The 18009-nt window shown below is 39.3% G+C and overlaps 1 protein-coding gene across 25 annotated transcripts in view; it reads right to left on the bottom strand.

Moving 5' to 3' along the window:
- Nucleotides 1-1581: 1581 nt before the first annotated feature.
- ANK2 (ankyrin 2) overlaps nucleotides 1582-18009 on the bottom strand; it is a 108790-nt gene continuing 92362 nt past the window's right edge. For 14 of the 25 annotated variants that reach the window (XM_040475480.1, XM_040475465.1, XM_040475439.1 and 11 more), the window contains 8 exons: nucleotides 15276-15561; nucleotides 13368-13656; nucleotides 10696-10788; nucleotides 10094-10177; nucleotides 9826-9990; nucleotides 8379-8561; nucleotides 6829-6920; nucleotides 1582-3845 (listed from right to left, as the gene is read on the bottom strand). In XM_040475480.1, the coding sequence (XP_040331414.1) occupies nucleotides 3662-3845; nucleotides 6829-6920; nucleotides 8379-8561; nucleotides 9826-9990; nucleotides 10094-10177; nucleotides 10696-10788; nucleotides 13368-13656; nucleotides 15276-15561 (1376 nt within the window). In that variant the 3' untranslated portion in view covers nucleotides 1582-3661. The remainder of the gene's footprint in view (nucleotides 3846-6828; nucleotides 6921-8378; nucleotides 8562-9825; nucleotides 9991-10093; nucleotides 10178-10695; nucleotides 10789-13367; nucleotides 13657-15275; nucleotides 15562-18009) is intronic. The other 11 variants (XM_040475468.1, XM_040475597.1, XM_040475592.1 and 8 more) reach the window with 7 other exon arrangements.

Below are 18009 nucleotides of genomic sequence, written 5' to 3' on the forward strand. Positions count from 1 at the left end.
TAATGAAAGCAAGCTGACCATCTTTTTTTCCATTCTTCAAGAAAACCTTGTAGTGATTTTGTTTTTCATTAAATATTTGGTTGGCTTCTCTTTATCTGTTCTTTTCATGTGCTTCTCTACTTGCCTACACCCAGACCAGACCCTCCATGCTGAAATATATTGAATTCCATCACTAGCCACCTAAGTTCAAATGCTGTTCGTGCCCGTTTCAGTGTGTGTATATGCAATTGTCTCTTCTTTGTAACTAATTCAAGTCATTTATGAAATGTGCATAATCTTCCCTCAGTCGGGAGGTGGAGGGGTGGGGTTCACCCTACCTTACATTTTAAATATGTTTCTGTAAAAGGACATATGAACCACTGTTCATTGTTCTAATGGAGTTTGTACACCAATTAATGAAACGTGAGAAGACATTGAATATTCATTCCCTGATGCTTTAATCTCCTTAATCAAACTCAAGCCACTGGAAGCCATGAGTTCCCGTCAGTAGAAAACACAGCCCATGAGAAAAATGAGAGGAAGAGGATGGTCACACAGACAATCCTACTTTGGGAATTTTTTTTAACCTTGACTCTATTTTTATTATTTTTTAATTTCAAGCATACTTGGTATTTTAATTTCGGGAGATCTTGTAAATCAACTAGGCATATGAGCCAGATCCAGCGAGCTTTACAGCTTATACTAGTTAAAACTTCAGTAAAACCTACTCGATTTCCTAACCATGTCTTTTTGTACGTTTTTTACAGTAAAAAATAGTCTAGCGGCACTAAAGAGATTTTTCAAAAAACAAAAACAAAAAAACTCTCCAAATACAACTGATTTCAGTCTTGTATGTTTCTGCCCTTTTGCTGTTTATATTGATGTATCCATTTAGTGTTTAATTCTCAGGCTAGGAGATAAATAACACCCCCACGCACCCCAGCAAAATGCTGTTCCCAAAAAAGGGTGTTTCCAGAGCACCCCACTGCCTTGTAAGAGAAAACTAAAATGGAAGAGTCATGCCCAGTGGGCCTCGCTGCCCTACCAATCCCTGGTTACACTCCCCTCATTTTCCCCAAGCCCCCAAATTCCTATTTATTTAGTAATGATCCCAAACTAAATATAAATCTTTTTCTCCTTTTTTTTTTTTTAATTTTTTTAACGTTTATTTATTTTTGAGACAGAGACAGAGCACGAACAGGGGAGGGGCAGAGAGAGAGGGAGACCCAGAATCGGAAGCAGGCTCCAGGCTCTGAGCCATCAGCCCAGAGCCCGACGCGGGGCTCGAACTCACGGACCTCGAGATCCTGGCCTGAGCTGAAGCCGGACGCTTAACCGACTGAGCCACCCAGGCGCCCCTCTTTTTCTCCTTTTGCATAACAAACACAATACAAATTTCTTTGAGAGCAAGGACAAAATCTTTCTGCTCATCTCCGTGTTTAACACAGTGTTGGGCATGTAGCATCTTCAGCTACTAAATAAAAACTACAAGGAAAAGGGCAATTTGTGTCTTTTTTGGCTTTAAATGTATCACATCTCTTTAATAATGTCTTAGCTCCTGAAATCACAGATTAAGTGATAAAGAAGAATAAATCACTGTTGCCACATTTAACACTTGTACATTTTATTTAATTAAATCAGCCATTGTACACATTTGCAGCTATGTATTGTTAGTGTTGTATTTTTTTTTCCATTAACTAATACATGCCCTCATAGATATATTCAATTAGTGTTATCACCATGGGAACAAGATGCTGATTCATCAACTGAAAATTCACTTCTTCTCACAGTATTCAAGTTTTTTGATTACACAGCAAAAATCAAAACCAAAAAAAGGTGAATAACCATTATGTTGTTACACAGACATCATCTGCACTGCAAATAACACAACAGAAATGCTTTTCTTGAGCTCCAGTGAAGGTTCTGACAAGAAGGCCATGGTGTGTCTCAAAAAGTTTCACCATCAGCCTCTCTCATTTTGGCTGCCAAAAAAGCTTTATTTCCTATCCAACTGCCAAAAAGTGCTAGCATTTGAGGCTTAAGAGATTTGGCTTATGGGAAATCTCCCTCCCAGGAAATTTGCGCCCTTGGCAACACTACTTGAAATGATGAAGTGCCATTGTTTGTCACTTTTGTTTTTGACATTCGGAGCAATGAGTCATTTTTGCACAACAGGAAAAGACCAGATAGAATTGGAAAATGTTCAATCCCTGGAGGATAGACTCTTTTTTTTTTTTAATTTCATCTTCATCGAATATACTTTTCTTTAACAAATAACTGATTCAAAATGTATACTGTTTATATGAATATATTTGTGAATATATATATATGTTAAAATGCTACACAGCTTCAACCACTAGAGGAATAAGGAATTAGGACATGGAAATCACTCAGATGATTAAAGTTCCTTCTTTGAAACAAACAAAAAAGTGCACAAATGCACTTAAGAGTTTCCAAGGGAGTTTGGATTTCAAATAAATAAATAAATCAAAAATTTTAACCAAAACCCAATTTGTAAGGATTTCTCAACCTTGTCTGCAAGCTGAAAAACAGACCTAGCTGAAAAGTGAAAAGTGCTTGCTCAGGGTCAGAAGAATGAAAACCATCAGTGTGATTAGAAGAGAAGTTTTGTCTGTGGTTTTGATTTTTAAATGCTACATGCAGGTATTAGAGAAGATATAAACCCGGAGAGGGGGGAAAAAACACTCCAGCATGGTGAAGGAGTTTAACCTTTTGCGTAGTGGGTAAATCTTGTTTCCAATGAATTATCTACAGTGCAGTGGCCAGAAGAAAGTACCACCAATAAGACAGCGTGGTTTGCTAAAGCAGCAATGAAAACTGGAAAAGTACAGTAGTTATAGCTTTTAAAATACCCTGCCAATGTGTCCAAAATCCAAAAGACCTGAAGATGCTAGAACGCCACAGCATGGAGCTGCTAGCAGCTGAATACCTCATTGTTTCACTCCTTTTGCCTTCTGCTCCCCTTCTCCCCTCCCTCAGAGTGGCTGTTGGAGAATCCTACATCAAGGCTGGCCAGCACCAGCAATAAGTGCTTAGTTAGGATAGTTCCTTGAGGTCATTAACCCATCTTTAACTAGGAGCAATGGCTACTCTGGAAGGTCTAAGGACATGGTAGGTCTGAAGTGCTTCTTTTGCAGTAGAACTGTATTATCATTCGATTGTGTTAGCAATATCTTAATTAATCATTGTTCAGCAATTTCTAGAGGCCTTTTATTTCCATGATGCCCAGTGTAGTTATGATAGGCAGTGGTTTTAATTTTAATATGTTGTTCATCTGAGCATTTTAGCTATATACATTGTACAAGGATATCCCTTGGAAGGATTCCTATATATCAACACTTGAAGAGGTCTGTAGGTGAAGTTCTTCTGATCGATGGATTTTCATGGAGCTTGTGCAGAAGCAAAGAACGACAGAGGTGGCCAGTTTCCAGTTTAGCACAGACACAACAAAGTAGTGGATACAGCATCCAGACTGAAGGATGCTATCTTTGGTCACAAATTAGCTTACAGTTAAAGAGGATGGGGAAAAACTAAAACAAAATGCAGTGTTTTTGCTAAAAGTGGAAGTGTCAGGGTATCCCATTAGGTCGCTCTGCTAGTGAAACGGGAAGTTGCATATCGAGTGGATGTGTAGTTTCTGGTGTGAGGACAGGGCAGCCCCTCATTTGGCCTCTTGCTTCGAGTCCTCCTTGCAGAAATGCCGAAGGAGTTGCTGGAGGTCGCGCTGGAGGTCATCTTGGTCTAGTGCTTCTGGTACATCCTCCAGGTGCTCCAAGTAAATGTGTTTTCCATGCTGGTCCTTCACCACAGCCCTCTTCTGTGTACTGGCTTTACTCATTGTCGTCCTGGAGGAAAGCAGACAAGAGAGAATTATACTTTCTTCACTACAAGGCAGCCACCACCTTTGGGGTGGGAGTGATCACTGTGACACGAAAATACTTCACTGTGCTACCTCTGGATACTTCTAGACTGAGCTATTAGTTTAACATCTGCAGCCATCCTTCCACCTCTCTCTTTTAAACATGGCCTCTCCCATCTGACGTAAGTCATGAAATGTTTTAAAGTATTTTGGAACAAAGAATATTTTTTAAAACTTTCAGAACTATTTCAAAGAAATAAAACCATGCTTTAATAAGATTCTCTCCAAAAGCAACCATACAACCATTCATGTTTGTTTAAGGTGCACTGATTTGAAAGCGCTTGGCACATCCCGAAACAGGGATTCCATAGGTACTTTTTGACAGGCTAGGAAAAATAGCTTTTGATTTTCTGAAAACACCTCAGCTGTCAGCTTAATCCTTAGAGTTGCATCCTGTTCTGGGAAATGTTCTAGGAAAACTTTTCCATGAGACATAGATCTTTAAAAACGGGAATCTTATTCTATCAACATAGAGGAAGGTGAATACCAACGAGAGACGAGGACTGCCCCAGCCTTGAAACTTCATCTGGAGACGGTAGGGAAGACAGAGGAGAGAGAGAAAACACCGAGAGACAGATCCTTCCTCCATCTGCTCAGATTTCCAGGACTTTGCCCATTTTTGGTCTTCTATGCCACTGACTAGTGCTTTCTTGGCTCCCTCCTAATGATTACTTGACAAAAGGGGCTATGATGTACTGTGGTATTTAGTACTATTTTCCTGTATCCCTACTTGAAAATTATTAAACTGTAATTTGTTCATTCTCTGTCCTTCCATCTACTTCTCAACAGAATTATTCATTCTGTAAATATGTGGTGAACATTTTTATGTGCCAGGCACTATGATTGTAATAAATAAGGAAAACAAATCGCAGAGATTTTAAGCGATGTTCCAAATACAAAGTAACACAGTTAGTATGAAGTGAGGCCAAGACTCAAGGATTCCAGAGCCTGAATCTGTAACCACGATGCCATGCATCTTCACTTAAAACCACAGAAGAGCAGTCTTCTTAGCTTTACTCCAGCATTTTTCTTAATGGATTCCTAGTGTTCAGAAGCTAGAGGTTCTGCACTGTCATGCTTTTAAGATCATCCCGAGTTTTCATTGTTCTACCTTCTCACACTGTCATGCACTTAAGATACTCCTGATTTAAAAAAAAAAAAAAAAAAAGACTTATTTTAGCCAAAATACTTTCAGGTTTTCTTTTGGGCATCTTTGTCTCCTTCTTCCTTCTTCTCATGTTTTCTTATTCTCTCCTTCCTTTGACACCACATGAATTATTTTGTATCTGAAAGCAAACTTAAATTTATTCCTCTTGATAAAAAAGGTCCAATTTTGTTCCAGTGGTTGAAATCAGATTGTGTTTTTCTCACGATTCAGCACCCATAATATTTTTCTTCTCCGAAAAGGCAAATATCTGATTATTTCTGCCAAGAGCTAATAGCAGCCTTCGTGGCACTGGTGTGGCTGTGTTGGGGGGTGGGGGGGGGGGGAGGCGGTGAATGAGCTTCTATCACAGGACAATCCCTGATATTTTGTGCAGATATCGTAGATGAATGTGCTTATGAGCATGTGTATGCATGTAACTCAAGCAGTGGAATGAATTTACTTATGTGTATTCAGGGGAGCAGTGGGGATGATAAAATATGTTCAGCAACATACAAGATAAAGCAGTGTACTGACAAATACAGTTCCGGAACTAAATAGCTGTAGAACTTAATTGAGTTGTTCCATATCCCTGGCTTCAAATTCACCAGCAGTAATTAAGAAGTTTGGATTAGATGGTCTCTAAATCTATCCCGATGTAAAGATCTCATGATGTTAGGGTGTACATGGTTTGTGTGGCTTTGTCTGCATAACTGAATAAAAGACGTAAAAGTTCAGAGTATAAAAAGTTCTTTATCCTTAATTCACGGGGCATTTTTAAAGTTCCCTGAGCAATTACACTCTTTTAAATTCTTAGCTGCTGCTGTTTTTCACATGTGATTGGAGGGCGGAATTGTGACAGAACCTTTAATTCGCTGTTCTAATTATTATGTTCTGCAGGCTGAAAATAGCTCTGTAGAGTACTATAAATGACAATCTTTTTCTTCTTTACAATGAAGCGAGAAGAACAATAGTAACTTGAATTTCCATTGTGTCTTTTCACTGAGAAGCTGAGGACACTTTTTTAGCATGGTGCTGCTAAAGGACCAAAGAGAGAGGGGACTAGAGAGAAGGGCCAGGAGACAAGGCAATGGTGCTGACAATCACGCATCAAGTAGGTGATAGGGATGACACAGCGTCACAGCTTGTCTCTTTCCTCAGGCACAAAAATGAGCCACTTACTTCTTTTATGGCCCTTTCTTAACTTGTCAAAATCCCTGGTTTCAGCATTTACAATCAGATTTGTGGGTATCCAACTCATGCTCATGTTATTTGCCACTCACATGCAAGATCATGAAACAACTTAAAGATTTTAGAAGCAGCTTAAAAACAAAAACAAAACCCCAAAGCATGTGCCGCTCAGCATTATGATTCGATACGACTGAGCTGAAGGTAGCTGGTCACAAGATTAATCTGTGAGCAGCTGATTGGTTTCCTCTCCAAATGTGCTCCAAATCTGTCAACACAATGGAATATTCTAGCCAGTTGGCCTTAACGAAACTGATGACTTGTTAAAACCCAGGGAGTGGTTGTGTGAACAGGTGTCTCAGTTCCCCTCAAGCCTTGGTATCATTTTCAAAGCGTCAAGAGGACACTACAGGTTTGACACACTGACAGATCTACCACTTGGCAAAGCGGACAACATAGACAGAGTTGGTAATTCCCAAGGGACGTTAGGGCAGAGGTAGGGGCTCTGTTTTTCTTACAAGTGGAAAAAAAAGTCAAGGTGTTAGTAGGCAGAGCATAACCCCATGCTAACCCAAACCTTTTAATTACTGATCCATCCTCTTTCAGAATCTCATTCTCTACTAAACTGGGTAAGTGCACTTTCATGTGGCTACCTGTATAGCTCAAAGCCTGAAGAAAAAAGAAAGTAAGACAAAACCCACCATGAGCCATGGACTTAAAAAAAAGCTATTACTTTGCTTAATTGATACCATAAAAAGATATACTTGAAAGGAGAAATAAAAACAATCCTAGGAACAAATGTAAATACTGAGTTTTATTTACATCTCTCCCATTTGTGAGGGAGATGTATTGTATTACTCATAAATGTTGGTAAATAGCATCTGTACCGATCGACTTTTAATTTCCTCCACACCTCATCCCCCCTCTTTCTCCGGTGGAGACTCTAATGATGAATATAATGATCAGAGGCAAAAACAAGCAGCAAATGAATAAAGCCCAAAGCGTGCAACTCACATAATTCACCTTTTGGTTATACAAGGTCAAAATACTGTCCTTAAAAGTATTTGAATAAGGTATGCTTTTCATATCCCAATGCATTCCCATACATAATCTCAATGCACATTGTGGGTGTAGAAGAGAATGCACATATAACATTTAACTTCAAAATGTCTCAATAGCAAAAAAATGTTTTGTAGATGTTTACATATGCCCTACAATCCCTTAGTGAAAACCCCTGGGGCCAGATGTATCTCAGAATTTGGAATATTTTCCATTTTGGATATTAGAAAGGTAGTATGATAAATATGCTGTATATTTGAATACCTCTGATGGGGCAGGGACAGCATCCACTAATCAAACGCATAAATATATCCACAGCAAAACATATGAATATTCAGTCTAGGTAGGACCGAAAGACTCTCCATGTCATTATAACTCCATATCAGCTCACATTAAGTTTTACTGCCAAGTTAGCTTGCTATTAACCTACAAAATTTGTACTGGTTTTCAGAATTTTGGGATCTTTTTAATCCTAGTAAGGGTTTGTGGATCTGTCCCTATGGACCCATTTCCTAATTACTGAAAATCAGAACTTAAATAATTATAAATGCTTGTTTTATATCTAGGTTTAAAATAAATCAGAGTTTTCATTAATGCCTATCTTTGGAAATATTTGAGAGCATTAGCTACTAGAGATAATTCACAATCTCTTTCTTCTTTCTTTCTTTCTTTCTTTCTTTCTTTCTTTCTTTCTTTCTTTCTTTTTTTCTTTTTTTCTTTCTCTTACTAATTAAAGAATTAAAGTCACTTCTGGAACATCTAAACAAGATATACAATCGTGACCTAACTCCAGAGATTCTGATTCAGTTGAAGCGAATCCTGGTCATCTAGACTTTTAAAAGCATTTAAGATGACACGGAACTTGTCGCTTTGTGGATACCACAAGTTGAGAAAACGTTACCTCACTGTACAAGTTATTCAAACAGCAACTCTACCCTCTTGAATTATTCTGCACCCTTCCATGAATACATATATGGAATGACATAATGGTAAATCATTTTATTTTTAAACACAAAGCAAGCACAAAACACACAACACAAAAACACAAAAGTGATAATGCTTCTATACCTCTTCAAAGTCATCTTTGGCTGAAGGAAGATCAGTGGCTAAACTAGAATCACCCAGATGTTTCTCCATCCTTTCTCCATGTACCATAGTTGTTTTAACAACTTTGCTGACTCTACGGCCTTCCACTGGTTCAGCCTGAAATTGTGAGGTACTGGACAAAATGCTGGGCTCAGACAAAGTTACCTAATGAATGAAGGACACATGATAACACAGTTTCTGACTGCCAAATGTAACAGTGATGGATTTTTCTATGTAAAAACAAACAAACAAACAAACAAAACCCCAAAACCTTAAAATGGTATACACAGGCCTTCTGGAAAATAGTATTTTGGAAAAGAGAAGCAGGTACTAAAAGAAAGAAAAAAGCCTATAATCAACTGGTAATGCCTATATAATGACTCTATACACACAGCACCAAACCCACCACTCATTAATCAGCTGAATGAAAATCTGTCAGGAAGTATTATGAATAAGAAACTGATTCCTCAGCGACATGACAACCTGAGCATGAACTCTCTTTTCCCCCATGTTTAAATGGTTTTGATTTTATGAAGATAAAATTAAACCCCAAAAGAGGAACTCTCAAAGATATGAGAAATTGAAAAAGTAGATTTCTAGAGAAACTGTGGGTGCGATAATAAACTTCTGAGGATGTGAATGAATGCAAAACAGTGAGTGTGTCACCAATGATATGTCAAAGGGAGTAAACGTTCCTCAGAGAGGGAAGTAGAACAGAAAGAAGTAAAACTATAAATCAAGATGTTTCTGGATCCTGGCTTTAGTGACTGAAATGCAGAAGTTTAAATATCAGATATTTATCTCCAGTGCCCTACAGAAGACTGCTATGCTGCCCGGGCACAAGCATTACAACACAATTTTACAAGGTCTTTTCATGATATACAGCTCACCAGCAAATGGAACTCTGGTCTTTTAAAATTTCAGTTTTGGATTTCTGTTTTATGTACTCAGCCATGAATTAAACAGAAAATAGAAATAAGAAGGACCAGGGGCACCTGGGTGGCTCAGTTGGTCGAGCGTCCGACCCTTGATTTCAGCTCAAGTCCTGATCTCAGGGTTGTGAGATCAAGCCCTGCATCCGGCTCTGTGCTGACAGTGCAGTGCCTGCTTGGGATTTTCTCTCTACCCCCCCCCGCCCCTCCCCCTCTCGCTCACTCTCTCTCTCTCTCTCTCAAAATAAATAAATGAACTTAAAAAAATAAATACATAAGAAGGACCAAACAGAGACAATGAGTATAATGGCTACAAATGTCCTTGAAGGTTAGTTTAAAATTCCACAAAATCATGAAGAAACATGTGAATATGCAACCGAAAGCAGAGTGCCATATAAGCGGGAGCAGTGGGGCCGGTATGGACAATCGTGTCCACCTCTTCTGACTCTGTGTTAGACCTCTCCATAAAATCAGGTTGGAGAATCAGATGATCTTACCTCTGACTGTTCAGTGTCACTCTTTAATACAATGCGCTTCATGACTTTGGAATAGCCATCTCCTTCCTCAATGCTGATGGGTCCCTGTGCCATTCCCTGCATTGTAACCTCTTCTTTCTCTGTGCCATCAGAGGCTACGTACCGCCTAATGATTTTCCTAGTGACCTGAAAGATATTTTATTCATGTATCTTGTGTTTGAGTGACAGTACCGGGGTACCGATAAGTTTTAAACAGGAGGCTTTGAGATCAACCATGTTAGGACAATACCTTCTTTACCACAGTGTGTCCATGCTCATCAATGTATTCTTCTTCTGTGACTGTTTCTGGGGGTATGTCAGGCATATCATCTCCCTAAACAGTTGAGAGAAAACGGTCACTTCAGTGTCGGGCATCAATTCTGAGAAACTACTCCCAAGTGCTTATAATGTTAGAAAATGAAGGGAGCTACTGAGAAGCACTGCTGAGATGCCAAATCCTGTCGAGTAGTGTGTTTTAAAGAAAAAAAAAAAAAGGTGGGAAGTAACATGCTTAGGAGAAGTGGACCAAAGTTAGGCGTAAAACAAACACTCCAACAAAAACAGACAAGCAAGGTGAGGTGGGTGGAACTGAAGAAGCGGTCTCTCTCTTGCTGTTTGCTCTCTTGGAAGTGGGCTGCCAATGTCATCACCACTGCAGGTTTTGTTTTTTTTTTTTTTTTTTTTTTTTTTACGAACAAAACTTAGGAGAGTTAAGTGAAGGGGTCTGCTTTTGAATGGCCATGCACTACCTAAAGAGCATGCCAAGCCCTCGTGGCTCCATGGCTAGCATCACTCTCTGAGGGTTACGGGGACAGAAGTGTCCCGGACGTGCAGGAACGTAACAGCTGGTACCTGAATAATCACTCGTCGGCGGACAACCCTGGTAGTTACCATCGCCTCCTCATCTGAGCTGGCCTCCAGCTCACCTAATTCCTCTGTTAGCTCCTGGTGGAAGCATGGAAGCATCGTTTTGTTTAACACGCTAAGGAATGTCTTCACTACTGGTTTCTGCTTTAGTTCACACGGTTTTCTGGAAGTTTTATTCATGGAGGCTGTGCTAGAAAAGCCAGCACAGCAAACAAGTGTGTGTCTGTCTCACACTTAGGTAAGAATACTTTTTTGTTCAATGAATGCAAACAATTCTGGAATTCTGAAAGCTGAGTGCCCATCTGTCAGAATCTATCAAAAGAAATGAGCCACTTGTCCACATTACTTCTTGGACTTAAACTCCTGATAAACAAGCAAATGTAAACCAAAACTTAAGCAACACACACACACACACACACAGACACACAACACTTGGAAGCCATCAATACTCAACACTCAGGCTTAGGCTTAGAATGATTAACCCACAGGTATAGAAACAACTCATGCTTGTAGCAGAACTTTCTGCAAAAAGTCAAAATTTCCTGCAGCTCTTATCTAGCCAGTTGAGCATCTCCCTGGCAACAAACAAGGCAGGCTATGAATAATATTAGACTCATTTTGCAGAGAAGTTAAGATGCACAGGCCAGTCTGATTTTATGGGTCTGGCCCAGAGTCAAAGATGGAGCTAAGAACACAATTTTAGATTAGAACATATCTCGGGAGCGTTCCATTGAATTACTCTTTCCTAACAGGATACTACTTTTTTTTTTTTTTTAAAGAAAACTCAATGATATTTTTTCAACATATTTTAAAATATCTGACATATTTCTGTATGCTTTTCTGCTAAAGGAAAACATGTAAAATCGAAACCAAATTGTACTTTAAATACATTCTGGAATCTGCTGCCTAGAAAGATGATCAGCAAGAAAAGTGACTGAAGTCAGATCCTCAAGTTAGGGTCATGAGAATTAAGGGTCAAAATAGGAAGCATCACAGAGATAACTGGATATTCACCAAGAATAAATGGAACAGGCCCATAGAAAGTGGAATACAGAATGACTTATCAAAATTTATTTATATGCATAGAAAAAATAAATGAATTATACAGATAATTGTTTGAAATCTATACTTCAATTAGCCAATGGATTCTTAGGCTAAATTTAGTAACTCCTAAGCCCTGACAGCATCTTTGAAACATTTTTACCAGAATTCATTTAAGCTGAGAATTTGGGAGATGAGTAATTCTGTGCAAAGGTACACTTAAAATAAAAATCCATTCACGGGATGAATTCATTATTTAAGATAACTACCAAAACTGGGACACAGTTCTCATTTGCCTGAAACTCCCCTAATTTTAGTTATGATCTTAGATAAATCCTGCTAGCAGATGTCACCCTCATAGTGAACAAAAATAAAGTAGGACTTAAGCCCACAGATATGTTGTATCATGCTTTTCTTCAAAACCTTTCAGTTCTTTTCTATACCTCATTCTTTACTACTGAGACCTATATTAATGCTTTAAAAACACGGTGACATAAAAAAATGCTTTTGAATTCTAAAAGGACAAATATATAATTTAATAGATATTAAATTTAATCCAAACAGATTCTCACACTTTTTTGTGCATGACAATCATCCAGAGAGTTATTTAAAATGCAGATTCGGGGCGCCTGGGTGGCGCAGTCGGTTAAGCGTCCGACTTCAGCCAGGTCACGATCTCGCGGACCGAGAGTTCGAGCCCCGCGTCAGGCTCTGGGCTGATGGCTCGGAGCCTGGAGCCTGTTTCCGATTCTGTGTCTCCCTCTCTCTCTGCCCCTCCCCCGTTCATGCTCTGTCTCTCTCTGTCCCAAAAATAAATAAAAACGTTGAAAAAAAAATTTAAAATGCAGATTCTTGCTCCCCTCTTCCCTGAGATTCATTCCTCTGAGGAGGGCTTAAACACCGCCGGTGAACACTGAGGCATGTGAATGATTCAGAATACACCGTTTAAATTAATTTCTTAGATGGTCTCCGGAGACCCCTCTTTGCAACATCAAAGCTCCCTTAATGACAAAGGAAACACTTAAGTAAGTTTCTGCTCCTTATTCTGACATTCTGAACCACGATAAGTTGAGGTACACTGTCCTTTTTCAAAGTCATTCTTAAAATAGGTATAAGGAGACCTATTTTGGAAATAATCCTTCCTTTAATGAGGAAAATTTGGGGAGGGGAGGAAAACCCCACCTGATATCCACAGTCTGCGTGTTCATCACCTGACAGCACAGACAGTTGTAACCAGAGTCTGGCTCCCACAAGTTTCCATGGCTGGCACGTACCGGGGGCCCTGTTAATCCCCCTCACTAGTCTTCGTGCCCATGGTTAGCAACTCTGAAAAGCTACATCAGGCATACTGTTTCACTCCAGGGTTCATTTTCCTTAGCAAAAGGGTTTCCCAATTGTAACAATTAAGGCACATGCTCAGGTAGCAAGAATTAGAACTGTGTATCTTTTTTTTTTTTTCCTAGATTCCCTGGTTCCCAAGTTTTAAAGGGGATTGAGGGGTTTCTAGGGTCCAGGTCGATTTTTTTCAGAGAAAAAATAAACCATCAGAGAAATGGAAACTGGGGAAGATTTGTAGCTTTGCTGCCTGTGGGCAAGGAAAGAGAGGAGATCCTTACCTTATGGAAAGCTGCATCGTCATCGAATCTTTCAAGGGCCTGTGGCTGGTCATTAGCAGACTCCACTATCACAAGGCTAGTTTTCTGAGAACTCTCCTCCTTATGTTCTGGGGGCTCTTCGGGTTCCTGTACGATGGGAGAGTCGCCCTGCTCACTAGATGTTGGAGTCTGGAGGTGTGGCCTCTCCTCCTCAGGAGGGGTACTGATTTCCTCAGGTGTCTTGCTTTGAGAGCCAGATATAGCCGTAGGCTTTTGAGTCTCTGACACTTCCGTCCCTGGGGTTGTCACACTGAAATGGAAAAGCCAAGTTACACCATGAGAGCATTTACATTTCCCCTTTTGCTGAAGCAAGGCAATTGGAACGAAAGATGGAACTTGTCTTCATGGTCCATGACAAGTCAAAATAAGTTTTGTATATATGGCCGAGAAATGAAATTTGAATAAAAATCATATGTAAGAAAGTTACAGCTCCTTGATCTAGTATTGGCTGGGATGGATCTATTCTAAAGAGAAAAATTATTCTAAAATGTATTACCATTTCTTAATCTCTACAAAGTATATAAATTATAATTTCATCTTTTCTTTGATAACTCAAGGTTATCTTGAAGATTTGAGGAGGTTTATATAACAAAGATCTGTAGATAATAAGGCTTCTGAAGCAAGAATCAAAGTTTGGGAAATTTTTTTAAACATATATAAACCCTATGTTAATATGGTTATCATAATTGCAAATATAGAGAGATTCTTATTATACTTCTGGAAAATTATTACTTGATGGAAAGACCTAGTTAAAACTTTTTCTTCTGATTTAATTTGGAGTTACTCCAATGCAATCTTTATAATCTCAATTTTAAATATGAAAATTCTTTTTCTGCTTTTAAACTTCTTATTACAAGTTTCTGTCACTCTGTAGATACTAAGTGCCCAAATGCCTCTCTGATATTCCCTCTTTGCTTCCCATCTTTTTATTTTTCTTTCTTTCTTCTCTCCCCTAAAATCTAAAGGTAGTTGGTAGGCGGTGGCTCAGTGGAAGAAAGAGGATTTTATTACCCATTTCACCCTCTTCTCAAGCTCCAGTGACCCCAGCAGAAAACTCGCTTACTGGTGTAATCTCCTGACACACTATTCTCAGATTTCAGGTCTGGGGACACACTTGCCTTTCACATCATCTGTTTTCCTTCTCTAGATATAACAAGCGTCATTTAAACAATTCTCTTTCTCATTTGCTTCTATGAAGCCCAGTACTTGAGTTCTGAGCTGACTGTTCTATAGCTTCCTTTAGCCAGAAAGTCTCCAGAAGACTTCTCTGTATTTCCACTCTGAACTTATCCCACTTTATTTTGATGGTCTTTCATTCTGTGTGAATAATTTGTGTTGCGTTTCTATTTTTATTGTCAGCCACCCCAATGCTTTGGTGACATACACTGAGGGCTGCTTCGCCTACAGCATCCCTGTTCATACTGTGAACTGGCCATGGGACAACTGGCACATATCAGAGCACTGCAGAGAAGTCAAGTGCGACAGTCTTATAAGCAATAAGCATGAGGTCTTTATGAAATCTTACAGTTTAAACAATGCTTTCACAGGCATATCCTTGACCTGTGGCCCTATGAGATGAATAAGGTATATATTCTTATAACTTAGAGATGTGGAAACAGAAACCAAAAAGGGCTTGGGGCTTGCCCAAGGTCATAGAACCGGAAGTTGTTTTAAGCAGATCTACCATACCATGCTGCCATAATTATGTCTCAAATCTTCCGCTCTTTTTCCTGCAGTCCTGGCACTTGTTACTGGTGGGCTTATTTGACAACCATCTGAAAACAATTTACGGTTGCACATGCCTGGCACTCTTGCCATCCTGGCTTATTTCTTGGAATTACATTGGACAGGCTTTCTTTTGAAACTCACAAGTACTCCTGCTGACATTCAAGAGATGACTCTTCGGGCAGGTCTTGCATTTTCCCTGAGAAATCCTGTTGAACTTGCTCCTTGTGAGTTTGGGGAAAGAGCTCTGTTGCTGAGCTGTCCCCCTCAGTTTTGGGGATGCAATCCTGAAAAGCAGAATAACCGACAGAAATGTCTTCCTCTGAGACAATGGGAGGGTGATCACAGGACTCGCTTTCTTTAGAAGCAGCTTGCTCCTCTTTCTGCTTGTGCTGTGCACTGCATAGCTCCTCTTGAAGTACTGAGAACCCTACAGGGAGAAACAATTTAAATGAAATATTAACTGAAGCTCACTTACATTAAATGGGTATTTACTCGGTAACCATTAATGTGCCACATCCTGTGATAGATCCAGGGTTACAAAGCTGAATGAGATAACCGTGTCTGCCTTCAAGATACAGATCATCTATTGAAGCTCAGGCAAGTAAGAATCTGTTGAAATGCAGAGTGACTGGGCCACAGTGCCAGTCAATAAATGCAGGAGCACCAACTCAGGGTTAAAGAATTAGGAAGGGAAATGCAGAGGGTGGGACATTTTAAGGAGACCTAATGATAACTGCTACTGAGGCATAGAATGTAAGTAGGAAGAAGGATTAGGGTTTAATAATAATGAATAATAGCTAATACATTCTAAGTATTATGTGTTAGGCACTGTTCTAGGTGTTCCACAAGTATTAACTTGTATTAACAACATTTGAGGTTAGTACCCTTTTTTGTGGAGGGTCTCTCATGCCATGCTAAGGAATATTATCATACCCAGGGCAATGAGGAGTCACTGAAAACACTAGCAGAGGTATGACTGACATTCATCTACTTATTTATTCACTCAACAGATGTATACATTATCAACTATGTAGTAGGTGCTGTTTAGACGTTAGAGATATAGCAGTGAACAAGGTAGAAAAAGTCCTCACTGAACTTTTATTTCTGCAGATATATATTTATGATAAATTTTAGGAGAAAAGGAAACCATGGTAAAGAGTAAATAGGGATAGTATTTTAGATAGAATTGTCAGGAAAGGGTGCTTTGGGGAGATTGATTTTGAGCAGAGGCCTGAATAGGTAGGTATTTGATGCTCTGAGGGAAGAATGCTCCAGAGTGGAGGAAACAGAAAGTAGCAGAGCTCCAAAGCCCCAAAATGCATAGGGTGCCCAGGGAACATCAAGGAGGCCAGGTGTCTGGGATTTATATAAAAAAAGGAGAGAAACAGGAGATAGGACAAACTTTCACTGGATAGTAACACACACCATCATTTAAATCTATGAAAAGAAGCTACAGAAAGGAATTGTGTAAAAATAGCCAGAAAAATAAGCAAAAGAAAAAAAAAACATGAAGGGAGGGTGTCATGGAAAGTGAATGAAGAAAATGTTTTTAAAAAATATTAATTTTTTGTCAAATATTACTAAGGAGTAAATAAGATGAAGACTGAAAAATTATTCGCTGTATTTGGCAATGAGGAAATCATTAGTGAATTTTATAAGATTGCTTTCTGTTGAGTGGTGATGACTCAAAAAATGACTGTCACGGATTCTAGAGACAGTTCTAGAGAACAGGAAGACATGGGGCGCCTGGGTGGCGCAGTCGGTTGAGCATCCGACTTCAGCCAGGTCACGATCTTGTGGTCCGTGAGTTCGAGCCCCGCGTCGGGCTCTGGGCTGATGGCTCAGAGCCTGGAGCCTGTTTCCGATTCTGTGTCTCCCTCTCTCTCTGCCCCTCCCCCGTTTATGCTCTGTCTCTCTCTGTCCCAAAAATAAATAAACGTTGAAAAAAAAAAATTAAAAAAAAAAAAAAAAAAGAACAGGAAGACAGGAAGTAGATATAGGGAATATAGGCTATTCTTTTGAAGAGATTTTCTATAAAATGAATGGAGAAACAGAACAATCATACAAGAAGGCATATAGGGTGAAGGAGCTGTTTTGTTTTGTTTTTAAAGAATGGGCTCTACTTAAATGTCCATCAACTGATAAATGGATAAAGAAATTGTGGTTTATATACACAAAGGAAGACTATGTGGCAACGAGAAAGAATGAAATATGGCTTTGTAGCAACATGGATGGAACTGGAGAATGTTATGCTAAGTGAAATAAGTCATACAGAGAAAAACAGATACCATATGTTTTCACTCTTATGTGAAACTTATGAGAAACTTAACAGAAGGCCATGGGGAAGGGGAAGGAAAAAAAATAAGGTTAGAGAGGGAAGGAGCCCAAACTGAGAACAAACTGAGGGTCGATGGGTAGGAGGGAGGGGAGGGTGGGTGATGGGCATTGAAGAGGGCACCTGTTGGGATGAGCACTGGATGTTGTATGGAAACCAATTTGACAATAAATTTCATATTAAAAAAATAAAGAATGGGCTCTATTAAAGCATGTTTTAATGCTCTTGAGCATGATCTAGTTGTAGGAAGCCACAGTGGATAACTGAAGGAGTGAGGTCCTTAATTGGATAAAAAGAGATGAGATCCAGTACAAAAGAAGAGATAATGGTTTTAGCAAAGCAAAGACATTTCATACAGAAGGGAAGGTAGAGTACAGACATTGAGATGCACTTAGATTGGTAGAGTTTGTGGTGAAAGAATATGGACATTTGCTTAGGACTATTCTTATTTTTTCTAAGAAATACGAAGCTTGGTCATTAGCTTTAAAAAAGGAGAAGAGAAATGTTGGAGGCTTGAAAGAAGAAGAGAAGGTATAAACT

Source organism: Herpailurus yagouaroundi, unplaced genomic scaffold (assembly GCF_014898765.1).
Source record: "Herpailurus yagouaroundi ecotype Mexico unplaced genomic scaffold, PumYag 28, whole genome shotgun sequence".
NCBI classification, from domain to species: Eukaryota; Metazoa; Chordata; class Mammalia; order Carnivora; family Felidae; genus Herpailurus; species Herpailurus yagouaroundi.